Source organism: Trachinotus anak, unplaced genomic scaffold (genome assembly GCF_046630095.1).
Source record: "Trachinotus anak isolate AG129_WGS33_773 ecotype Australia unplaced genomic scaffold, CSIRO_AGI_Tana_v1 ptg000008l, whole genome shotgun sequence".
In the NCBI taxonomy this organism is placed as follows: Eukaryota; Metazoa; Chordata; class Actinopteri; order Carangiformes; family Carangidae; genus Trachinotus; species Trachinotus anak.
In genome coordinates this window covers 1,160,978-1,187,227 of record NW_027273859.1, presented here as the reverse complement: position 1 = coordinate 1,187,227, position 26,250 = coordinate 1,160,978, and the positions used below count along the sequence as shown (strand labels likewise).

The following is a 26,250-nucleotide window of genomic DNA, read 5'->3' as shown; positions in this document are numbered from 1 at the left end:
AAGATCAGGCCTGATTTGACAGCGCTGGCAATCCCCTTGCAGTCTGTCAGGTACTGGACTGTCTTCTGCAACCAGACTTCAGCATGACGCTCCTGCAGCTTTCGCTGGATTTGGCTGCTGCTGTTTCCGAGCCCGCGTTGACGCATCAAACTGGCTACCTCAACATCACACGCAAGTTTTGATGTTAGGATGCAAGGGAACTGCATCCTGTGGCCAATGTCAAGCTGAGAGACGATGCCATGGCTCCAGCTGATGACTTTCCGCTTGCATCTTCGACAGGCTAGGTACTCAGATGCCACAAAGTACATCTTTCCCACAGCCACCACCTGCCTGATCTTCTGATGCAGGCCAGCTGAGGTCAGAAGTTCTTTGTGACAGTCTGGATGCGGACAGGTCAGCTTGACTTGCCAGAGCTTTCATGGCATCCAGAGCAGCAGGGAATGGCCAAAGTAATTCTCTAATGGAGGAGAATTACTGGTCCTCAGTGGTACCTGTGGAGGATACCACCAAAGTTTGTCCACCCTGCTGAAGTCCAGCTCAGGATGCCCCTGCGCTGTCCACCGGAACAGGGCCTTTGAGATCCACTTTTGGTCCACTTCAGGCAAGGTGTGTATCCAGCCAGCTGGAAGACAGACTCGTTGTGCTGGAAATAAACAAAAAAATAGAATTAAACAAATCCAAACTTACTTCACTTTCTTTTATTATCCCAGGAAAGGAAATTTGTTAAATTGATGTTAAATTATGTTTTGTTTTGTTAAATGATCAGGACCAGTACCACTCACAGACCAACAAACTTTGCAGTAGTTAATATTGTTTTGTATGTTTTCAATGAGTAGATACATACGTGCCACATGTGCCTCCTGTGCCTCCTCATACCGAATTGCCTCTGCCAGCAGTGTGCTGTCATCTAGCTCAGCAGACGCAAAGAGGCTGGTGAGGGTGGCTGAAGGCCCTGTGGTCACCTCAGTGGATACTGTCGGGTTGGTGATGGTGGCTGAGGGTCCTGCGGCTGCCTCAGTGGACACCGTCGGGTTGGTGAGGGTGGCTGAGGGTCCTGCGGCTGCCTCAGTGGACACCGTCGGGTTGGTGAGGGTGGCTGAGGGTCCTGCGGCTGCCTCAGTGGACACCGTCGGGTTGGTGAGGGTGGGTGATGGCCGTGTATGTGCCCTGGTTAAAGCTAAAACACAAAAAGCATGACAAACAGATAAGCATCATGAGTAGTGAACAGCAATAAATATTAAACATAAATAACTAAATGTGTTGTTTGCTTACAAGGTTTGGCTTTGAAGGGAGAAACCAGCCTTTGTACACTTTTGCTCAGGATATTCTGGTCAGGCAGCCTCCTAACCAAGAGAGAGCGAAGAGAAGAGGTGGCAGCGTGCTTAGGGGTTGGAGAGAGCTGGGTGGTGGCAACCAGCTCAGTGGGTGCAGCCAGCTGGGTGGTGGCAACCTGCTGAGTGGGTGGAGAGAGCTGGGTGGTGGCAGCATGCTTGGGAGTTCTCTCAGCATATTGCTCTTCCTTCATGGCAATGGCAATTCTGCCAGAAGGAAAGAGCTCAATGTACTCCCTGAAACACTCTTTGTTGTGGGCATGGTCTTGGGAGTCTTTGCTGCCTCCTGTGGGGTCCCTCTTCATTGCTGCCACCAGGTAAGCAGCATATCCCAAGGCATTTTCAGCCAACCATCTGAAGGTCTGCCCACGATAAACACCAAACTGGATTTCAAAGAAACCCAGCAGGTGTTTCCTGTTTGATGGATCTCCGTGGTGCTGAATTAAAGCGTTTCTGGCCTTGTCCAGCACTCCCTCTGGGGACATGGGTCGCGTCCACGGCTTTCCTTTGTTGCTTTCCTTCACCTTCGCTGCTTCAATTGTGTCTGTAAGATTTAGACTGCCATCAGCCCGTCTCCTGAAGCAAGGTTCCATGTAAATTAAAAAATGAAAATATAAAGAACACAGAGACACAGGTTTAATTACACTAACTCATGGTTACACTGTAATGTGGATTTTATGTCATGCTCAAGGTATATATTTTACACAGCCTCAAAATGTCAGATAACATCCCAGGATCACTATGAGTCAGAGGTAAAGCGTTATAGGGGAGTGACATGTACTAACACAAGTATTATATACCATTAACCACAGCTAAGCACATCTGGCACAAAGAGGATTTAATAATTAAGGGGTAGTGGATGAGGAACCCCCACTGGACCGGAGCGGTCTGCCTCCCTCTCACAAAATAAGTTCAGTAGTGGAAGTACTGTGTTTCAAGTGAACAAATGTTCATTTAAGTAAAACATTTTTTTACTTAAATGAAACTACACAAGTATAAGTGTATAATGTACTTTAAGTACTAAAAGAAAAAATGTTCATTATGCAGAATGGTCCTTTGAGGAGTAATGTATATATATTATTTTCTATTATAATCTGAATCCGCATAAAATAACATGGCTATATTCTTGTACAGCACGTGTCGCAAAATTGTACTTAAGTACAGTACTTTCCACCACTTTATTAGACAGTGTAATCTATGTATTCACTCGTTTACAAGAAACATTCGTATCATCCATGTGCTAAAGTAAAATGCAATAGTAATGCTAACAAACTGACCACGGAAACGTTACAGTATTACTGTCATCAACAAGTAGGCTAGTCTGTCAGTCACATGTACCAACGTTAAATTAATTTTCTACCGACATAGCTATGATAAAGGCTAATATTAGCATGAAATCACGGAGTTGCTGTCGGAAAAGCAAACCGTTTACAGTGACGGGACTGGTAACGTTAGCGTTATTAGCTAGTCATTACGTTTCTAAGCCAGGGGTTACTCGATAAAAAAAAATGTTTTGTTTGTTTTTTATTTGCGAATGTATTAATATTGTCAAAAACCATAAAATATTGACTTACGTTCGAAATGCCGATAAGAAGTTCAATGGTATTACGTCCTTCTCGTTGTCGTTCGTAACGTAAGACCGCCTCCGGGCAGTCGTAGACAGCGATTGGTCAATTCTTGGTAGGTCCGGAGGCAAATCTTGGTAGCGATACGAGCGCTGATTGGCCATGGCAGACAAATTGTGGTAGATTTTTGGTAGCAGACGGAAAGCTGTCACTACCAAGAATTAGCTCGACTCTCAGGTGGCAGGGAGCGCCAACCCGTCGACCTCCGCGTTTAAAAATGTTTTCATACCATCTTAATTTGGACGATAAGTCTCCTCTGTTTGTTTCTCCCACATCAAAGGATCGCTGCCGCCAGACGCCCCTGGGTCACACTTTTTCTTAACGTGGACGGTTAGTCTCTCTCTCCTACATCAAAGAATCGCCGCCGCCCCTTTGATCTGCCTGCATCACTCCCTTCAGAGCATCCTGCAACCACATGCCCTGCAAAGCACTCGCATCCGTGCACCGTGCCACCTCACCGTCTGTGCAATGAAGGTAAATGTAAGTAGCAGTGGTTAACGATCTTGTTTAAGACACTATACTTTCTCACCACCAGAGAATCTGAATTTGATTATGGTAAGTATTTGTGGAGGAGTCCTAATGTTAGCTAGTTAACTTTTGCCCAAGTTACAGTTTAGCTAGCTAATGTTGGCGAACTGATAGTGTGTCCTTTCAATTATGGGTGATCAGTTGTGAGCAGTGAGACTGGTGGATTTTGTTGTAGAGATGGGGTGACATTCTTTTAGCAACGTGTCCTGGGCCACACTAAAAGACTGCCTACTCAGTTGTGCCACCACAGTTTCACAATGAAACCAGAATATTTGACTCTTTCAAGTGGCTTAAGGCTTATCTCATTTGAGCTGTGCAGAGATGATGATTGCCCAGCTCCTCCGCACCCTCTCTCTCTGTTTCTCTCAGTCTCTCTCTCTCTCTCTCTCTCTCTCTCTCACACACACACACACACACACACACACACACACACACACATTAACAATGGACCAGTCTGTCTGACTGGCTAAATACATAAGTGTTCATTTGCTCATTTGTTCATTTTACATCTGTCTACTTGTAAGACGCACGTTATTGGCAGGTAATGAACAAGGTCATAGAGTTTATCAATGGCTGTGGTGGTTGTTTGTCTTTTACCTTTTGAACAATTTCAAGGTGTAATACTTGAGTATTTCTTTTTTTTCCTTTTAACCCACACACATATATATAGTGCATTAAAAGATGTGAGCGATGTGGGATCCTTTCCTTGCCCTTAATAAATAAAATAAATTGAGTAAATAAATAGATATTAACAATAACAAAAAGTGAATGGATAAATAAATGAATGAATAATATTTCAAAATAATATAATAACATATATAAGAAATTAATAATAATTGTAGTGATAGTAATGGTAATATTAATAATGATGAAAAAGTAGTAATATTAATAATAATGAAATAAGAGAATAGAATGTGATGAGAAAAGAAAGCAAACCCAGGAATACAAAAATGGATAAAAATAAATAAATAAAAAATGGAAGTATGATAGTAATGATTACACAGAAAACTGAGAGAGAAATCCTATTGATTCTGTACATAACAATAATAAGAACAGTTATAATGTTAATAATAATAATAATAATAATCATAATCGTCAAGAGAAAAAAAGGATAGCAACTTCATTGTTGGAGTGTGTATATAGAAACCACGCTGGAAGTTGGTAGGCAAAAATAGAAAGATAAAACAGAATAAATAAAGGAACCATCCAATAGAGAAGTAATAATAATCATAATAGTGATAATAATAGTAATAACAATAATTATTGATTATTTACAACAGTATTAATAGTGATAATGATAATGACATAGATAATGACAGGAGGAAGAAATCAGTAGTGTAGAAAATTAATGAAGGGTTGCCATGTGGGGTATCGGGCTGTTATTGTGAGTTGATGAATATTCTAGAGAGATATATTTGAGAATAAGTTTTTCCAGAGTGTTGTGGTGTTCCTTCATTTCAAGCTCATGAGGATAGTGTTCTTGGCGATGGCTAGGGCAATGAGGAGGGTTCTGCTGTTTGTTGTGTTAATGTTGATAGCTGATGTGTCTCCGAATAAGCAGAGTGAGGGGGAAAGTGGGATGTGGCAGCCAAAGATGGCTTTCATATGACTTTCTTCCAAAATTGGTGAATGGGTGTGCAGTGCCAGGTGGCATGTAGGTGTCTGGGCTGTTTTGGGTGCAATTTCAGAAGTGAATCACATTCTGAATATTTGTTGCCCGGTAGTGAGTTGTATGGAGTACATATGTATGGAGACTTGAGAATGAGAGTTGAGAATGAGAGTTCCAGATTACAGGCTGTTATGTTACATTTTGCTTGTATACAGGATTTAAGTTGTAAGTATCCTAAGAAGTGGTCGCTCTCCAAATCATAATATACATTATCTCAAGGCACTTTACAGGGTAAGGTTAAGACCTTACTTTGTTACAGAGAAAAACCCAACAATTCCCACAAAGAGCAAGCACTTGGCGACAGGGGGGAGAAAAAACTCCCTTTTAACAGGAAGAAACGGAACCAGGCTCATGGTGGGCGGCCGTCTGCCTCGACCGGTTGGGTTTAGGAGGAGAAAAAAAAGAGGGGTGGGGGGAGGAGAGAGGAGAAAAGAGAGAGAGAGAGAGAGACCAGGAACAGCTGTATAGGTAATGGTGTTATCAATAATAATAATGACAGATAACAGTGGTTAATAGTAATGATGAGTTGTGGTGGATCTGGATCCTGCTGCTCCAGAGGCACCTGCAGAATGCAGAAAGAGGACAAAGAGAGGGAGAGAGAGGAGAAGCACAAACTACGGGGGAGAGAAAAAAAAAACTAAGTTAATGGCATAAAGTAGTCGAGAGAGAGAGAGAGAGAGAGAGCGAGAGAGAGAGCCCAGTGCATCATGGGAATCTCCCAGCAGTCCAGCTCTATAGCAGCATAACTAAGGGATGGTTCAGGACATACCCGAGCCAGCCCTAACTATAATCTTTACCAAACAGGACAGTTTTAAGCCTGATCTTAAAGGTAGAGAGGGTGTCTGCCTCCCAACCCCACACTGGGAGCTGGTTCCACAGGAGAGGAGCCTGATAGCTGAAGGCTCTGCCTCCCATTCTGCTATTACAAACTCTGGGAACCGCAAGTAGACCTGCATTTAGAGAGCGAAGTGTCCTATTGGGTCAGATGATTGAATGAAGCCAGTTTATTATTATGGAAGATATGCTTGAGGTGTGTGATTCCTTTTTCAGCCCAGGTGCAGAAGTTAAGTGGTGCTTTATTGATAAGAAAGTCTGGATTATTCCATATTGGGGTGAGGTTAGATGGTGTATGGATAGAGTTTGTGATTTGATGGAATTTCCACCAGAGTCGCTGATCAGAATCAGAATCAGAATCAGTTTTATTGCCAAGTATGTTTTCACATACAAGGAATTTTTTCTGGTGATTGGTGCAATTGATCAGCAACAGTGGGGCTCTCTAGCCTTGTTGATGAGGCTAATAGCAGATGGGAAGAAGCTATTTTTGTGGCGAGAGGTTTTGGTCCTGAAGGACCGCAGCCTCCTGCCAGAGGGGAGTGTCTCAAAGAGTTTGTGTCCAGGGTGGGAGGAGTCAGCTACAATCTTCCCTGCTATTGTTGGTGTTAAGTCTGAAATGTGACTGTCTTACATAATATTTGTTCTATGTCTAACCATGTGTTATCTGAGTGGCAATGGACGCATTTGCATTCACACTGCTAAAAGAATGTGGCCACGTGGCCCAGAGCGTTTGGTCTGGTCAAATGTGTCCTCAATATGTCCTGGGTACAGTCACAACTCTACTTAGAGCAGTCTGGTTGTGATTGGATCACCAGAGATGGATGTTAATCCCAGGTTTTAATAGGGCCTATGAGCGGCACCAAATAGTGATTTTCCCTCAAAAGCTCTGACATTGTTTGATTTTTGGAGATATGTGTTTATTATTTATTATTTGAACATTCAGTGAAATACTAAATGTTCAAATGATATATCTCACCAAAAAGTCCAAAAAATGAAAACAGATCTATGTATCAGTATTATTCTTTCTTCTTTCCTCTCCAAATTATCATCTGGCAACCCTTCAGATTTATCTGGTGACCCTTTATATAAAACTCTTTATAAAGTGGTTCAAAGAGGAGCATGCTGCTGAAAACTGATGCTTCAGTATTAATCATCTGATGATGTCATATACAATAATACATTAGTCAGATGGACCTAACCGTTACTTTCAGAGGAAACTTGTAAGAATTAGGACTCAGAGATGATAATGCAGTGTTTTCTGTGGCTGTCCTGCAGGTTTCATACTGAACAGGAAAGTATGGGTGATGTGAGTTTTACATTTATGTTCTGTTGAAGCAGAGGGAGGCCATAATGACAGTCAGAAGGCAGGAGGAGGTCAAGAGGACACAGTGAGCAGGCAGGACCTTTGAAGGACATTTGTGGCATCCTGGGTGATAAATGGACATTGCCTTCCAACATCGTGTACGTCAAGGAGGAGAGCCCAGAAGAATAAACCCGAACTCAAACCTCAATTTTTTAAGGTAAGACTGATTTGATGGAATCTTTCTAGGGCTGCAGCAGGCCCATGCACAGACATTTTGAGGGGTAGGTGCTCAAGGGGAAAAGGGGGTATTCTTCTCATAATTATTAAATTAAATAAAGTTACTTACATATTTATTCATTTCAATACTCTACACTTACAGATAAAATTATCAATTTACACAGAGACAATGGTCTTTAGTACTGACTTTTTCTACATTTATCACAAGAACAGGCAACACCAAAGAAAACAATGACACACTGTGTTTTAGGGCATTTTCAGGTGTATAGATTTGTCTATAAAATAATAATTCAGTCTCAACAAATAAGGATTTGTTGATGTAAAACTGAAAAAAGCTGGTCTCTAACTATATAAAATAATGATAAACCAACCAATCTACCTTCCAAACTAGAATGCAGCAACAATTAGGCTCATTGTATTCTGTGTACTGTACAAGGAACACACTGTGTACCCCTGTACAGGGAGCATTATGTTGCTATTGGTCTGTATTGAGCTGTTTTAAAACAGTGACAAACAATACCAAGGCTTAGGACAAACACTCGTTACTTGGTTGTCACCAGTGAAGGTAGGTCAGTGAAAAGCGCTGCTCTGCAGTCCTCTCAGTCTGTGTAGGTTAACTGTGGAGACTGTGATGAGGGAAGCTGAAACACAGTCATTGGTCAATTCAACATGTTTTTTAGATGAGAACTGATGCCACGAGACAAATAATATAATATTTAAATAACTTAAATATAAACTTAGAAAAGGAGAAATAAATAAAAAAAGTATTGTAAAAAGAGCACTTATCTGATCAGACGCCAAAAAAGGCAGGTGCTTGAACACCATCAGAGGTCTGTCTGTGCACATGCTTGGGGTGCAGTGATTAGTCTACTATTATACGATAGACTATTTTAAGTCAACGCGTCATTTCCCATACATTGGTTTATTTATGGCAGCCAGCCGCAACATAAACATTAACTTAAAATACCACAAAACATTTATAGAAAATAGATATATATTTATTTTCTATTTTATCATTTACGGTTGCACTGTTCCTTTGCTCTTAACTCTGCTCTCTGTTCTCTGTTCTCTGCACGAGGTACAGACACACACACACACGCGGAACAAACAGCAGGGCAGAGAGGCTGCACTGGACACAGAATCAGGTGAAGAAAAGATGACTCAAGTACACTGTTGCGGTACTTTATGTTATTTTAAGTGCAATAAAAAGTAAAAGGCCAATAAGAACTTTATCAAACAACCTGTTCAACAAGCATCTATAAAAGAGATATTTTCAACTATTTTGTCCGATGTCTCCCAGTGTTATTTACACAACGACATCACTCTTTCTAACAATAGCCAATTGTTATAAAAAGCTAAAAAGAAAGCTGTATTTGTTTACCACAAATTGAGCAACTGCTCAGACAAAAAATTCAAGACAATTCTAATCGTGTTCTTTATTTAATTTATCGAATTCTTAAGTGATATTATTAGCTGGATCAAAAAGTGTATGGATAAGATAAAGATAAAATCCTAATCCCTACAGCTGGTTAGTGGTTAGTGTAGTATTGTCGTGGAGAGAGTTGGGTAGATCTCTCAAGAGAAAGCAGGTGAAACACCAGTGGCTTTCAGGCCAAGAATAGAGTTGTAGGCAGGTTGAGAGAGCAGCAGGAGGAGGAGCATCCAGAGCCTGAGACTATCTACACACCCAACACAGTGCACAGTGTTCAGTATTTAAATGAGCTCTGTGTGATTTTAAGTCAGTGTGGTCCTGGACAGTTTTTAATTCTTGGAGGAGATTTTAACTGTACAGAGAACAATGAGCTGGACATTAACCATACTGAGCCTCATGCTGCTTCAAAATGTGCCACAAAGCAGCTGGTGTAGGCTCACAGGTTAAATGATGTATGGAGAGAAATGCTTGAGAAACACAGACAGTAACACATGGGTGTTCAGAAACGGTAGTGATCCTTCCACAGGTTCACTTACGGAAACCTTGTTACGACTTTTGCTTCCTATTTTCCTATTTTTCTATGGCCAGATGAGACAGTTTTTTGTTGGTTTTTTTGTTGTTGTTTTTTGTTTTAAGTATAATTTCAATTAAAAGGGTGCAGGATACTGCAGGATACTGGGGTTCTGATCAGATCATTCCCACAGTGTTGTGTAATGTGTTATTGCAAATCTGAAATACAAGTCTGCATACTGGCACTGTAACACTTGTTTGTTATTAGATGCACATTTTCTCTTCACTAACTCATCTCAGTAACACTTTGACAGAACTTCTTGAAATTTGACACAAACATTCAGTTGGACTCAAGGATGAACTGATAAGATTTTTGTGGTCAAAGGTCAAGGTCTTGGTGACCTCACCATACACAGTTTTGGCCTAATGAATTCCTTGAGATAATTTCTTCAAATTTGGTACGAAAGAAATGATTAGATTTTGGTGGTCAAGTCAAGGGTATTGTGACTTCACAAAATACTTTTTAGCATTACTCAAGACTTCACACAGCAATTATGACAAAATTTCACACAAATGGTTAATATTTTATATGACTCTGGAAAAAGAAAAAAAGATGCGATCTGAAATTAGTCTGACAGGTGGAGGCAGTAATTCTAGTTTTGGAAAGTTTTTAGAACTTGGAAAGGAGATTTTACATCGTTGAAACAGTGGTGGGATTGTGGGAAGGTGGAAATCAAGCAGCTTTGTCACCAGTACACTCTCAATGTCTCTTGTGAAAAGGCTGCATTGAAGACCTCCAATCAGAAAAGGCATACTAGCAGACCTGTTCTGATCTGATCAGACTGTACAGAAGAACTGGAAGGAAGTGGAGGAGAAGGTGGAAGGAAGGTTAGCCAAGTGGAGGTAGCTGTTACCTCACATATTGTACAGAGGAAGAGTTCTGATTATGAATAATTTGGTTCCATCAACTCTCTGGCACAGGTTAAGACGTGTATGGATCCCCCTGCTGGTCTGTTACAGAATGTGCTGTCCATCATGGTTAACCTTTTTTGGGTACTGTAAATATTTTTTTAAAATAATTTATGCTATGGTATACTTTCACTGAAGTTCAGAGGGAAATATTGTACTTTTTACTCCAATACACTCATCTGGTGATGGTTATTTTTAGTAGTAGTTATTTTTAACATGAGTATTTTATACAAAGGATAGTTTAACAAGCATTAAAATGCAATGCATAGTTAGAGATTAAAACTGTGGTTTCAAAGCTTTTTGGCCTCTGACATTTTACAAAAAGCAGTGTGCAGACAGGGTCACATTTCAGATGTCTATGAGTTATTAACAGCTCCACTAAATAGTGTAAACTTTTCACATGGTTTCATTTCAATACATCTCAACAAAAATCAAAGAATAGAGAAAAAGTCCAAAAGCTGAAAACAGATGTATGTATGTATGTTTCCTCTCAGATTAATCAACTAGGTTCCTGTCACTCAGTCAGAGGGACCTAACCATTACTTTTAATTTAACTACATTCTGCTGCTAATACTCATGTACTTTTACTAAGGCAGGATTTTTCATGCAGGACTTACAATGAAGGATTCCTTTGCTGAAGTAAAGGGTCTGAATACCACCTCCACCACTGTGTTATTAGTTCAAAGGTTACTTCATCGAAGAGTTAATTCATAGATGAGCATGAGCAAGCGGAGAAGAGAAAAGTTGCGGAAAAAAGAGTAAGATTTAGGACTCAGAGATGATATTACTGTGTTTGTTCTCTGTGGTTGTGCTGTTGTATTAAGCAAGCAGAGGGAGAACATAATGACATCAGCAGGCAGGAGGAGGTCAAGAGGACAGTGAGGACCTAGAAGGATTTTTGACATACTGGGTGAGAGCTGGACATTGCTTTCTAACATTGTCGATGCCAGGGAGGACAGCTCAGGAGAGTCAACCCAAACCTCTGTGGTCAATTTTTTAAGGTAAGACTGATTTGATAGAAGCTTTTGTAGGGCTGAATTCGCCATAATTAATGTCAACATTGAAAATGCTTCAACATCAATATTTTTAGGTAGACACATTGTTTCCCATTCAGGTATGGCTGCATATTCAGTCGACACACAAACACAGAGGAACAGGCCTATATGCTGCCGAAAACAGATCAGAATCAACAGTTGTTAGTTTAGTGTGATGCATTTCAGTTTCTAAGATCTGCAGGAGAGAAGCACAAGTTTTAGGAGACAGTGAACTGAAAATTAGTGAATTTGACTGAATACAGTTCAGAATCAACAGTTGTGCGTTTTTGGTGAAACTTTTGAGTTTTTGACGTCGGCAGATATCAAACAGTAATCTTAGGATACAGTCATCTTAAAATTACTGAGATGAGTGAATACTGTTCAGAATCAACAGTTGTGCGTTTTTGGTGAAGCTTTTGAGTTTTTGACGTCGGCAGATATCAAACAGTAATCTTAGGATACAGTCAGCTTAACATGACTGAATGTGAATGAATACTGTTCAGTTGTGCGTTTTTGGTGAAGCTTTTGAGTTTTTGACGTCGGCAGATATCAAACAGTAATCTTAGGATACAGTCATCTGAAAATGACTTAATACAATCAATACTGTTCAGAATCAACAGTTGTGCGTTTTTGGTGAAGCTTTTGACGTCGGCAGAAATCAAACAGTAATCTTAGGATACAGTCATCTTAAAATGACTCAGATGAGTGAATACTGTTCAGTTCTGCGTTTTTGGTGAAGCTTTTGACGTCGGCAGATATCAAACAGTAATCTTAGGATACAGTCAGCTTAACATGACTGAATGTGAGTGAATACTGTTCAGAATCAACAGTTGTGAGTTTATGGTGAAGCTTTTGAGTTTTTGAGTTTTTGACGTCGGCAGTAATCTTAGGATACAGTCATCTTAAAATGACTCAGATGAGTGAATACTGTTCAGTTGTGCGTTTTTGGAGATGCTTTTGAGTTTTTGACGTCGGCAGATATCAAACAGTAAACTTAGGATACAGTCAGCTTAACATGACTGAATGTGAGTGAATACTGTTCAGAATCAACGGTTGTGTGTTTTTGGTGAAGCTTTTGAGTTTTTGACGTCGGCAGATATCAAACAGTTATCTTAGGATACAGTCATCTTAAAATGACTCAGATGAGTGAATACTGTTCAGTTGTGCGTTTTTGGTGAAGCTATTGAGTTTTTGACGTCGGCAGATATCAAACAGTAATCTTAGGATACAGTCAGCTTAACATGACTGAATGTGAGTGAATACTGTTCAGAATCAACAGTTGTGCGTTTTTTGGTGAAGCTTTTGAGTTTTTGACGTCGGCAGATATCAAACAGTAATCTTAGGATACAGTCATCTTAAAATGACTCAGATGAGTGAATACTGTTCAGAATCAACAGTTGTGAGTTTATGGTGAAGCTTTTGAGTTTTTGACGTCGGCAGTAATCTTAGGATACAGTCATCTTAAAATGACTCAGATGAGTGAATACTGTTCAGTTGTGCGTTTTTGGTGAAGCTTTTGAGTTTTTGACGTCGGCAGATATCAAACAGTAATCTTAGGATACAGTCAGCTTAACATGACTGAATGTGAGTGAATACTGTTCAGAATCAACAGTTGTGCGTTTTTTGGTGAAGCTTTTGAGTTTTTGACGTCGGCAGATATCAAACAGTAATCTTAGGATACAGTCATCTTAAAATGACTCAGATGAGTGAATACTGTTCAGAATCAACAGTTGTGAGTTTATGGTGAAGCTTTTGAGTTTTTGACGTCGGCAGATATCAAACAGTAATCTTAGGATACAGTCAGCTTAACATGACTGAATGTGAGTGAATACTGTTCAGAATCAACAGTTGTGCGTTGTACACACTCACACAGTATATACAGTATATATACACCAAATAGTCAAATGCTCCAAGCGAGCTTTGACATGAGAAAAGAATATATAATTTAATCACTATCAGACAAGTTCCAGACCTTTGCTTGATCCCTGTTGTGTGGTGTGTCTAAGTGTGAACATATATGTGAACATGCTTGGCGTCTCTCACTCTCTACAGTTTACAGTTCTGAAGCACTCAAGGGATTCAGAGGAGCAGAGGTTTCTGCAGCAGCACGGGCAGACAGAGGAGCTGCAGGCCCTCCAGGAGAGAGTAAGAGGGGTGACAGTCATCAGTCAGCTGATGCTGCTGATTAGATTAAATGATCATCATCACGATCATGATCGCATACAGGAATTTTGTAAGACATTGTCTTTAAATACACAACTGCTATTCATTCCTTAGGAACCCCCACACACACACACACACACACACACACACACACACACACACACACGTTCTGTCACACACAGTCATTTGGTCATGTTCTTCTCTTTTAGTACGCAGCCTTGGAGAGGCAAGGAGTAGCTGTGAGGGAGACGCTTGAAAGAAGAGTAACTGAACTGGAGAAGAAACTGGCAGAGCAGGAGAGTTCAGGAGACACTGCAGCAGAGGTGAGGAGTAACACGCACACACGCACAGCACAGCACAGTTACCCTTCACGAGGAGACTGTGTGTGTCACTGTTACAGTCTCAGAATGACACATTTCTTGAACCTGGCGGCGTGGCACAGATCAGTCAGTTTACTTGTCCCTGGTATTTTTGTGGCACTTGGAAACGAGCGGGATCTGAAAGAGTACACTGTCACACATTACAGGTGGCCAATCACATTCACTGCTCTCTCCCCATCATGATGCACTGACAGTTTGGGAATCCTGTGGAGGATGGGACAGGATGTGATCTGGGACGTACAGGGTTTCAAAATATAAATACATCTGCTCAAACAGACAGTGGGGTCCAAGGGTCCGAGACCAAAAGTGGACTCAAGCTTCAGCACCACACCGCAGCAGATGATGTCTCTTGAAGAAATTCACCTTTGAATTCTCTTTGGACACGCTGGCAATTTTACAATCATCATGTGTAATATTGCACACATTTTTTTTTTCATACAATGAACCCTAACCATCTGCTGTTAAATACCAGCTTAGTGATTTAAATACATTGAAAGTAAAATTAAAACTGCAGTCTAGTTTTTTTTAGATGTTCTATTTATTTTATTTTATTAATTTCTTAAATTATTTGTGATGTTTAATTTAGTTTGAAAATCTGGTAAAGAAGGAAGATGCCTGCTTAAATAAATGAGCATTTTTAAAATAACAGTCTTCCTACTCATGTAGACTACAGAGCTGGTAGAATCAATCATTTATCTTTATTTTTTTATTTAATCTTTATTTAATCAGGCAGTCTCGTTGACAATAAAAACTCTTTTCGAGAGACACAAGATGGTGTCAGCAACAAAGTCAACACAACTACACAATACAAGAAACAAAGAAACAAAGAAATTAACATTAACATTTACAATAGTTAAACTTTAAAATCTCCAAGGGAAATGTAAGATTCCGGTTTAAAAGTAGTTTCCAGTTCATTCCATTTAGTAGCTGAAACCAGTTCTGTGAGTATTAGTGTGAACATGAGGGTCAAGTAGTTGGATCCTGGATCGTAATCTTAGGATACAGTCATCTTAAAATGACTCAGATGAGTGAATACTGTTCAGTTGTGCGTTTTTGGTGAAGCTTTTGAGTTTTTGACGTCGGCAGATATCAAACAGTAATCTTAGGATACAGTCATCTTAAAATGACTCAGATGAGTGAATACTGTTCAGTTGTGCGTTTTTGGTAAAGCTTTTGAGTTTTTGACGTCAGCAGATATCAAACAGTAATCTTAGGATACAGTCATCTTAAAATGACTTAATACAGTCCATACTGTTCAGAATCAACAGTTGTGCGTTTTTTGGTGAATCTTTTGAGTTTTTGACGTCAGCAGATATCAAACAGTAATCTTAGGATACAGTCATCTTAAAATTACTCAGATGAGTGAATACTGTTCAGTTGTGCGTTTTTGGTTAAGCTTTTGAGTTTTTGACGTCAGCAGATATCAAACAGTAATCTTAGGATACAGTCATCTTAAAATGACTTAATACAGTCAATACTGTTCAGAATCAACAGTTGTGCGTTTTTGGTGAAGCGTTTGACGTCGGCAGATATCAAACAGTAATCTTAGGATACAGTCAGCTTAACATGACTGAATGTGAGTGAATACTGTTCAGAATCAACAGTTGTGCGTTTTTTGGTGAAGCTTTTGAGTTTTTGACGTCGGCAGTTATCAAACAGTAATCTTAGGATACAGTCATCTTAAAATGACTCAGATGAGTGAATACTGTTCAGTTGTGCGTTTTTGGTGAAGCTTTTGAGTTTTTGACGTCGGCAGATATCAAACAGTAATCTTAGGATACAGTCATCTTAAAATGACTCAGATGAGTGAATACTGTTCAGTTGTGCGTTTTTGGTGAAGCTTTTGAGTTTTTGACGTCAGCAGATATCAAACAGTAATCTTAGGATACAGTCATCTTAAAATGACTTAATACAGTCAATACTGTTCAGAATCAGCAGTTGTGCGTTTTTGGTGAAGCTTTTGGCGTCGGCAGATATCAAACAGTAATCTTAGGATACAGTCAGCTTAACATGACTGAATGTGAGTGAATACTGTTCAGAATCAACAGTTGTGCGTTTTTTGGTGAAGCTTTTGAGTTTTTGACGTCGGCAGATATCAAACAGTAATCTTAGGATACAGTCATCTTAAAATGACTCAGATGAGTGAATACTGTTCAATTGTGCGTTTTTGGTGAAGCTTTTGAGTTTTTGACGTCGGCAGATATCAAACAGTAATCTTAGGATACAGTCATCTTAAAATGACTTAATACAGTCAATACTGTTCAGAATCAACAGTTGTGCGTTTTTGGTGAAGCGTTTGACGTCGGCAGATATCAAACAGTAATCTTAGGATACAGTCAGCTTAACATGACTGAATGTGAGTGAATACTGTTCAGAATCAACAGTTGTGCGTTTTTTGGTGAAGCTTTTGAGTTTTTGACGTCGGCAGTTATCAAACAGTAATCTTAGGATACAGTCATCTTAAAATGACTCAGATGAGTGAATACTGTTCAGTTGTGCGTTTTTGGTGAAGCTTTTGAGTTTTTGACGTCGGCAGATATCAAACAGTAATCTTAGGATACAGTCAGCTTAACATGACTGTATGTGAGTGAATACTGTTCAGAATCAACAGTTTTGCGTTTTTTGGTGAAGCTTTTGAGTTTTTGACGTCGGCAGATATCAAACAGTAATCTTAGGATACAGTCATCTTAAAATGACTCAGATGAGTGAATACTGTTCAGTTGTGCGTTTTTGGTGAAGCTTTTGAGTTTTTGACGTCAGCAGATATCAAACAGTAATCTTAGGATACAGTCATCTTAAAATGACTTAATACAGTCAATACTGTTCAGAATCAACAGTTGTGCGTTTTTTGGTGAAGCTTTTGAGTTTTTGACGTCGGCAGATATCAAACAGTAATCTTAGGATACAGTCATCTTAAAATGACTCAGATGAGTGAATACTGTTCAGTTGTGCGTTTTTGGTGAAGCTTTTGAGTTTTTGACGTCGGCAGATATCAAACAGTAATCTTAGGATACAGTCAGCTTAACATGACTGAATGTGAGTGAATACTGTTCAGAATCAACAGTTGTGCGTTTTTTTGTGAAGCTTTTGAGTTTTTGACGTCGGCAGATATCAAACAGTAATCTTAGGATACAGTCATCTTAAAATGACTCAGATGAGTGAATACTGTTCAGAATCAACAGTTGTGAGTTTATGGTGAAGCTTTTGAGTTTTTGACGTCGGCAGATATCAAACAGTAATCTTAGGATACAGTCATCTTAAAATGACTCAGATGAGTGAATACTGTTCAGTTGTGCGTTTTTGGTTAAGCTTTTGAGTTTTTGACGTCAGCAGATATCAAACAGTAATCTTAGGATACAGTCATCTTAAAATGACTTAATACAGTCAATACTGTTCAGAATCAACAGTTGTGCGTTTTTGGTGAAGCGTTTGACGTCGGCAGATATCAAACAGTAATCTTAGGATACAGTCAGCTTAACATGACTGAATGTGAGTGAATACTGTTCAGAATCAACAGTTGTGCGTTTTTGGTGAAGCTTTTGAGTTTTTGACGTCGGCAGATATCAAACAGTAATCTTAGGATACAGTCAGCTTAACATGACTGTATGTGAGTGAATACTGTTCAGAATCAACAGTTTTGCGTTTTTGGTGAAGCTTTTGAGTTTTTGACGTCGGCAGATATCAAACAGTAATCTTAGGATACAGTCATCTTAAAATGACTCAGATGAGTGAATACTGTTCAGTTGTGCGTTTTTGGTGAAGCTTTTGAGTTTTTGACGTCAGCAGATATCAAACAGTAATCTTAGGATACAGTCATCTTAAAATGACTTAATACAGTCAATACTGTTCAGAATCAACAGTTGTGCGTTTTTTGGTGAAGCTTTTGAGTTTTTGACGTCGGCAGATATCAAACAGTAATCTTAGGATACAGTCATCTTAAAATGACTCAGATGAGTGAATACTGTTCAGTTGTGCGTTTTTGGTGAAGCTTTTGAGTTTTTGACGTCGGCAGATATCAAACAGTAATCTTAGGATACAGTCATCTTAAAATGATTCAGATGAGTGAATACTGTTCAGTTGTGCGTTTTTGGTGAAGCTTTTGAGTTTTTGACGTCAGCAGATATCAAACAGTAATCTTAGGATACAGTCATCTTAAAATGACTTAATACAGTCAATACTGTTCAGAATCAGCAGTTGTGCGTTTTTGGTGAAGCTTTTGACGTCGGCAGATATCAAACAGTAATCTTAGGATACAGTCATCTTAAAATGACTCAGATGAGTGAATACTGTTCAATTGTGCGTTTTTGGTGAAGCTTTTGAGTTTTTGACGTCGGCAGATATCAAACAGTAATCTTAGGATACAGTCATCTTAAAATGACTTAATAAAGTCAATACTGTTCAGAATCAGCAGTTGTGCGTTTTTGGTGAAGCTTTTGACGTCGGCAGATATCAAACAGTAATCTTAGGATACAGTCATCTTAAAATGACTCAGATGAGTGAATACTGTTCAATTGTGCGTTTTTGGTGAAGCTTTTGAGTTTTTGACGTCGGCAGATATCAAACAGTAATCTTAGGATACAGTCATCTTAAAATGACTTAATAAAGTCAATACTGTTCAGAATCAACAGTTGTGCGTTTTTGGTGAAGCGTTTGACGTCGGCAGATATCAAACAGTAATCTTAGGATACAGTCAGCTTAACATGACTGAATGTGAGTGAATACTGTTCAGAATCAACAGTTGTGCGTTTTTTTGGTGAAGCTTTTGAGTTTTTGACGTCGGCAGTTATCAAACAGTAATCTTAGGATACAGTCATCTTAAAATGACTCAGATGAGTGAATACTGTTCAGTTGTGCGTTTTTGGTGAAGCTTTTGAGTTTTTGACGTCGGCAGATATCAAACAGTAATCTTAGGATACAGTCAGCTTAACATGACTGTATGTGAGTGAATACTGTTCAGAATCAACAGTTTTGCGTTTTTTGGTGAAGCTTTTGAGTTTTTGACGTCGGCAGATATCAAACAGTAATCTTAGAATACAGTCATCTTAAAATGACTCAGATGAGTGAATACTGTTCAGTTGTGCGTTTTTGGTGAAGCTTTTGAGTTTTTGACGTCAGCAGATATCAAACAGTAATCTTAGGATACAGTCATCTTAAAATGACTTAATACAGTCCATACTGTTCAGAATCAACAGTTGTGCGTTTTTGGTGAAGCGTTTGACGTCGGCAGATATCAAACAGTAATCTTAGGATACAGTCAGCTTAACATGACTGAATGTGAGTGAATACTGTTCAGAATCAACAGTTGTGCGTTTTTTGGTGAAGCTTTTGAGTTTTTGACGTCGGCAGATATCAAACAGTAATCTTAGGATACAGTCATCTTAAAATGACTCAGATGAGTGAATACTGTTCAGAATCAACAGTTGTGAGTTTATGGTGAAGCTTTTGAGTTTTTGACGTCGGCAGATATCAAACAGTAATCTTAGGATACAGTCATCTTAAAATGACTCAGATGAGTGAATACTGTTCAGTTGTGCGTTTTTGGTTAAGCTTTTGAGTTTTTGACGTCAATAGATATCAAACAGTAATCTTAGGATACAGTCATCTTAAAATGACTTAATACAGTCAATACTGTTCAGAATCAACAGTTGTGCGTTTTTGGTGAAGCGTTTGACGTCGGCAGATATCAAACAGTAATCTTAGGATACAGTCAGCTTAACATGACTGAATGTGAGTGAATACTGTTCAGAATCAACAGTTGTGCGTTTTTTGGTGAAGCTTTTGAGTTTTTGACGTCGGCAGTTATCAAACAGTAATCTTAGGATACAGTCATCTTAAAATGACTCAGATGAGTGAATACTGTTCAGTTGTGCGTTTTTGGTGAAGCTTTTGAGTTTTTGACGTCGGCAGATATCAAACAGTAATCTTAGGATACAGTCATCTTAAAATGACTTAATACAGTCAATACTGTTCAGAATCAACAGTTGTGCGTTTTTGGTGAAGCGTTTGACGTCGGCAGATATCAAACAGTAATCTTAGGATACAGTCAGCTTAACATGACTGAATGTGAGTGAATACTGTTCAGAATCAACAGTTGTGCGTTTTTTTGTGAAGCTTTTGAGTTTTTGACGTCGGCAGTTATCAAACAGTAATCTTAGGATACAGTCATCTTAAAATGACTCAGATGAGTGAATACTGTTCCGTTGTGCGTTTTTGGTGAAGCTTTTGAGTTTTTGACGTCGGCAGATATCAAACAGTAATCTTAGGATACAGTCAGCTTAAAATGACTCAGATGAGTGTATACTGTTCAGTTGTGCATTTTTGGTGAAGCTTTTGAGTTTTTGACGTCAGCAGATATCAAACAGTAATCTTAGGATACAGTCATCTTAAAATGACTTAATACAGTCAATACTGTTCAGAATCAACAGTTGTGCGTTTTTGGTGAAGCTTTTGACGTCGGCAGATATCAAACAGTAATCTTAGGATACAGTCAGCTTAACATGACTGTATGTGAGTGAATACTGTTCAGAATCAACAGTTTTGCGTTTTTTGGTGAAGCTTTTGAGTTTTTGACGTCGGCAGATATCAAACAGTAATCTTAGGATACAGTCATCTTAAAATGACTCAGATGAGTGAATACTGTTCAGTTGTGCGTTTTTGGTGAAGCTTTTGAGTTTTTGATGTCGGCAGATATCAAACAGTAATCTTAGGATACAGTCATCTTAAAATGACTTAATACAGTCAATACTGTTCAGAATCAGCAGTTGTGCGTTTTTGGTGAAGCTTTTGGCGTCGGCAGATATCAAACAGTAATCTTAGGATACAGTCAGCTTAACATGACTGAATGTGAGTGAATACTGTTCAGAATCAACAGTTGTGCGTTTTTTGGTGAAGCTTTTGAGTTTTTGACGTCGGCAGATATCAAACAGTAATCTTAGGATACAGTCATCTTAAAATGACTCAGATGAGTGAATACTGTTCAATTGTGCGTTTTTGGTGAAGCTTTTGAGTTTTTGACGTCGGCAGATATCAAACAGTAATCTTAGGATACAGTCATCTTAAAATGACTTAATACAGTCAATACTGTTCAGAATCAACAGTTGTGCGTTTTTGGTGAAGCGTTTGACGTCGGCAGATATCAAACAGTAATCTTAGGATACAGTCAGCTTAACATGACTGAATGTGAGTGAATACTGTTCAGAATCAACAGTTGTGCGTTTTTTGGTGAAGCTTTTGAGTTTTTGACGTCGGCAGTTATCAAACAGTAATCTTAGGATACAGTCATCTTAAAATGACTCAGATGAGTGAATACTGTTCAGTTGTGCGTTTTTGGTGAAGCTTTTGAGTTTTTGACGTCGGCAGATATCAAACAGTAATCTTAGGATACAGTCAGCTTAACATGACTGTATGTGAGTGAATACTGTTCAGAATCAACAGTTTTGCGTTTTTTGGTGAAGCTTTTGAGTTTTTGACGTCGGCAGATATCAAACAGTAATCTTAGGATACAGTCATCTTAAAATGACTCAGATGAGTGAATACTGTTCAGTTGTGCGTTTTTGGTTAAGCTTTTGAGTTTTTGACGTCAGCAGATATCAAACAGTAATCTTAGGATACAGTCATCTTAAAATGACTTAATACAGTCAATACTGTTCAGAATCAACAGTTGTGCGTTTTTTGGTGAAGCTTTTGAGTTTTTGACGTCGGCAGATATCAAACAGTAATCTTAGGATACAGTCATCTTAAAATGACTCAGATGAGTGAATACTGTTCAGTTGTGCGTTTTTGGTGAAGCTTTTGAGTTTTTGACGTCGGCAGATATCAAACAGTAATCTTAGGATACAGTCAGCTTAACATGACTGAATGTGAGTGAATACTGTTCAGAATCAACAGTTGTGCGTTTTTTTGTGAAGCTTTTGAGTTTTTGACGTCGGCAGTTATCAAACAGTAATCTTAGGATACAGTCATCTTAAAATGACTCAGATGAGTGAATACTGTTCAATTGTGCGTTTTTGGTGAAACTTTTGAGTTTTTGACGTCAGCAGATATCAAACAGTAATCTTAGGATACAGTCATCTTAAAATGACTTAATACAGTCCATACTGTTCAGAATCAACAGTTGTGCGTTTTTGGTGAAGCGTTTGACGTCGGCAGATATCAAACAGTAATCTTAGGATACAGTCAGCTTAACATGACTGAATGTGAGTGAATACTGTTCAGAATCAACAGTTGTGCGTTTTTTGGTGAAGCTTTTGAGTTTTTGACGTCGGCAGATATCAAACAGTAATCTTAGGATACAGTCATCTTAAAATGACTCAGATGAGTGAATACTGTTCAGAATCAACAGTTGTGAGTTTATGGTGAAGCTTTTGAGTTTTTGACGTCGGCAGATATCAAACAGTAATCTTAGGATACAGTCATCTTAAAATGACTCAGATGAGTGAATACTGTTCAGTTGTGCGTTTTTGGTTAAGCTTTTGAGTTTTTGACGTCAGCAGATATCAAACAGTAATCTTAGGATACAGTCATCTTAAAATGACTTAATACAGTCAATACTGTTCAGAATCAACAGTTGTGCGTTTTTGGTGAAGCGTTTGACGTCGGCAGATATCAAACAGTAATCTTAGGATACAGTCAGCTTAACATGACTGAATGTGAGTGAATACTGTTCAGAATCAACAGTTGTGCGTTTTTGGTGAAGCTTTTGAGTTTTTGACGTCGGCAGATATCAAACAGTAATCTTAGGATACAGTCAGCTTAACATGACTGTATGTGAGTGAATACTGTTCAGAATCAACAGTTTTGCGTTTTTGGTGAAGCTTTTGAGTTTTTGACGTCGGCAGATATCAAACAGTAATCTTAGGATACAGTCATCTTAAAATGACTCAGATGAGTGAATACTGTTCAGTTGTGCGTTTTTGGTGAAGCTTTTGAGTTTTTGACGTCAGCAGATATCAAACAGTAATCTTAGGATACAGTCATCTTAAAATGACTTAATACAGTCAATACTGTTCAGAATCAACAGTTGTGCGTTTTTTGGTGAAGCTTTTGAGTTTTTGACGTCGGCAGATATCAAACAGTAATCTTAGGATACAGTCATCTTAAAATGACTCAGATGAGTGAATACTGTTCAGTTGTGCGTTTTTGGTGAAGCTTTTGAGTTTTTGACGTCGGCAGATATCAAACAGTAATCTTAGGATACAGTCATCTTAAAATGATTCAGATGAGTGAATACTGTTCAGTTGTGCGTTTTTGGTGAAGCTTTTGAGTTTTTGACGTCAGCAGATATCAAACAGTAATCTTAGGATACAGTCATCTTAAAATGACTTAATACAGTCAATACTGTTCAGAATCAGCAGTTGTGCGTTTTTGGTGAAGCTTTTGACGTCGGCAGATATCAAACAGTAATCTTAGGATACAGTCATCTTAAAATGACTCAGATGAGTGAATACTGTTCAATTGTGCGTTTTTGGTGAAGCTTTTGAGTTTTTGACGTCGGCAGATATCAAACAGTAATCTTAGGATACAGTCATCTTAAAATGACTTAATAAAGTCAATACTGTTCAGAATCAGCAGTTGTGCGTTTTTGGTGAAGCTTTTGACGTCGGCAGATATCAAACAGTAATCTTAGGATACAGTCATCTTAAAATGACTCAGATGAGTGAATACTGTTCAATTGTGCGTTTTTGGTGAAGCTTTTGAGTTTTTGACGTCGGCAGATATCAAACAGTAATCTTAGGATACAGTCATCTTAAAATGACTCAGATGAGTGAATACTGTTCAGTTGTGCGTTTTTGGTGAAGCTTTTGAGTTTTTGACGTCGGCAGATATCAAACAGTAATCTTAGGATACAGTCAGCTTAACATGACTGTATGTGAGTGAATACTGTTCAGAATCAACAGTTTTGCGTTTTTTGGTGAAGCTTTTGAGTTTTTGACGTCAGCAGATATCAAACAGTAATCTTAGGATACAGTCATCTTAAAATGACTTAATACAGTCAATACTGTTCAGAATCAACAGTTGTGCGTTTTTGGTGAAGCTTTTGACGTCGGCAGATATCAAACAGTAATCTTAGGATACAGTCAGCTTAACATGACTGTATGTGAGTGAATACTGTTCAGAATCAACAGTTTTGCGTTTTTTGGTGAAGCTTTTGAGTTTTTGACGTCGGCAGATATCAAACAGTAATCTTAGGATACAGTCATCTTAAAATGACTCAGATGAGTGAATACTGTTCAGTTGTGCGTTTTTGGTGAAGCTTTTGAGTTTTTGATGTCGGCAGATATCAAACAGTAATCTTAGGATACAGTCATCTTAAAATGACTCAGATGAGTGTATACTGTTCAGTTGTGCGTTTTTGGTGAAGCTTTTGAGTTTTTGACGTCAGCAGATATCAAACAGTAATCTTAGGATACAGTCATCTTAAAATGACTTAATACAGTCAATACTGTTCAGAATCAACAGTTGTGCGTTTTTGGTGAAGCTTTTGACGTCGGCAGATATCAAACAGTAATCTTAGGATACAGTCAGCTTAACATGACTGAATGTGAGTGAATACTGTTCAGAATCAACAGTTTTGCGTTTTTTGGTGAAGCTTTTGAGTTTTTGACGTCGGCAGATATCAAACAGTAATCTTAGGATACAGTCATCTTAAAATGACTCAGATGAGTGAATACTGTTCAGTTGTGCGTTTTTGGTGAAGCTTTTGAATTTTTGACGTCGGCAGATATCAAACAGTAAACTTAGGATACAGTAATCTTAAAATGACTCAGATGAGTGAATACTGTTCAGTTGTGCGTTTTTGGTGAAGCTTTTGACGTCGGCAGATATCAAACAGTAATCTTAGGATACAGTCATCTTAAAATGACTCAGATGAGTGAATACTGTTCAGTTGTGCGTTTTTGGTGAAGCTTTTGACGTCGGCAGATATCAAACAGTAATCTTAGGATACAGTCATCTTAAAATGACTCAGATGAGTGAATACTGTTCAGTTGTGCGTTTTTGGTGAAGCTATTGAGTTTTTGACATCAGCAGATATCAAACAGTAATCTTAGGATACAGTCATCTTAAAATGACTCAGATGAGTGAATACTGTTCAGTTGTGGGTTTTTGGTGAAGCTTTTGAGTTTTTGACGTCGGCAGATATCAAACAGTAATCTTAGGATACAGTCAGCTTAACATGACTGTATGTGAGTGAATACTGTTCAGAATCAACAGTTGTGCATTTTTAGTGAAGCTTTTGACGTCGGCAGATATCAAACAGTAATCTTAGGATACAGTCAGCTTAACATGACTGTATGTGAGTGAATACTGTTCAGAATCAACAGTTTTGCGTTTTTTGGTGAATCTTTTGAGTTTTTGACGTCAGCAGATATCAAACAGTAATCTTAGGATACAGTCATCTTAAAATGACTCAGATGAGTGAATACTGTTCAGTTGTGCGTTTTTGGTGAAGCTATTGAGTTTTTGACGTCGGCAGATATCAAACAGTAATCTTAGGATACAGTCAGCTTAAAATGACTCAGATGAGTGAATACTGTTCAATTGTGCGTTTTTGGTGAAGCTTTTGAGTTTTTGACGTCGGCAGATATCAAACAGTAATCTTAGGATACAGTCATCTTAAAACGACTCAGATGAGTGAATACTGTTCAGAATCAACAGTTGTGCGTTTTTGGTGACGCTTTTGACGTCGGCAGATATCAAACAGTAATCTTAGGATACAGTCATCTTAAAATGACTTAATACAGTCAATACTGTTCAGAATCAACAGTTGTGCAGTTTTGGTGAAGCTTTTGACGTCGGCAGATATCAAACAGTAATCTTAGGATACAGTCATCTTAAAATGACTCAGATGAGTGAATACTGTTCAGTTGTGCGTTTTTGGTGAAGCTTTTGACGTCGGCAGATATCAAACAGTAATCTTAGGATACAGTCATCTTAAAATGACTCAGATGAGTGAATATTGTTCAATTGTGCGTTTTTGGTGAAGCTTTTGAGTTTTTGACGTCGGCAGATATCAAACAGTAATCTTAGGATACAGTCAGCTTAACATGACTGAATGTGAGTGAATACTGTTCAGAATCAACAGTTGTGCGTTTTTTGGTGAAGCTTTTGAGTTTTTGACGTCGGCAGATATCAAACAGTAATCTTAGGATACAGTCATCTTAAAATGACTCAGATGAGTGAATACTGTTCAGTTGTGCGTTTTTGGTGAAGCTATTGAGTTTTTGACGTCTGCAGA

At 38.6% G+C, this 26,250-nt stretch overlaps 1 protein-coding gene and 2 long non-coding RNA genes across 4 annotated transcripts; 2 read left to right on the top strand and 1 right to left on the bottom strand.

Annotated features, from left to right (window-relative positions):
• Positions 1–426: 426 nt before the first annotated feature.
• LOC139623511 (adhesion G-protein coupled receptor G4-like) lies at positions 427–3,101 on the bottom strand. The gene is made up of 2 exons (XM_071481768.1): positions 1,273–3,101; positions 427–1,177 (listed from the first exon to the last, which is right to left on the bottom strand). Exons 1-2 carry the CDS (start codon positions 1,922–1,924, stop codon positions 735–737), a joined length of 1,095 nt encoding a protein of 364 aa, XP_071337869.1. The 5' UTR covers positions 1,925–3,101; the 3' UTR covers positions 427–734.
• Positions 3,102–3,295: 194 nt separating this feature from the next.
• LOC139623513 (uncharacterized) lies at positions 3,296–13,259 on the top strand. 2 transcript variants are annotated; one of them, XR_011691536.1, is made up of 3 exons: positions 3,296–3,430; positions 7,323–7,507; positions 11,263–13,259. It is a non-coding gene; the product is annotated as an uncharacterized lncRNA (long non-coding RNA). The 2 variants fall into 2 exon arrangements; XR_011691535.1 differs by having other exon boundaries at positions 7,326–7,507; positions 11,263–13,258.
• Positions 13,260–13,516: 257 nt separating this feature from the next.
• LOC139624779 (uncharacterized) lies at positions 13,517–14,627 on the top strand. The gene is made up of 3 exons (XR_011691743.1): positions 13,517–13,617; positions 13,845–13,958; positions 14,162–14,627. It is a non-coding gene; the product is annotated as an uncharacterized lncRNA (long non-coding RNA).
• The last annotated feature ends 11,623 nt before the right edge of the window (positions 14,628–26,250 follow it).

Excerpts from the sequence above, each read along its gene's own strand:
- LOC139623511 (XM_071481768.1), bottom strand. The coding sequence starts at position 1,924 with ATGGAACCTTGCTTCAGGAGACGGGCTGATGGCAGTCTAAATCTTACA. Across the intron at positions 1,178-1,272 it reads TCCCTTCAAAGCCAAACCTT|CTTTAACCAGGGCACATACA; the intron begins GTAAGCAAACAA and ends TTTGTGTTTTAG.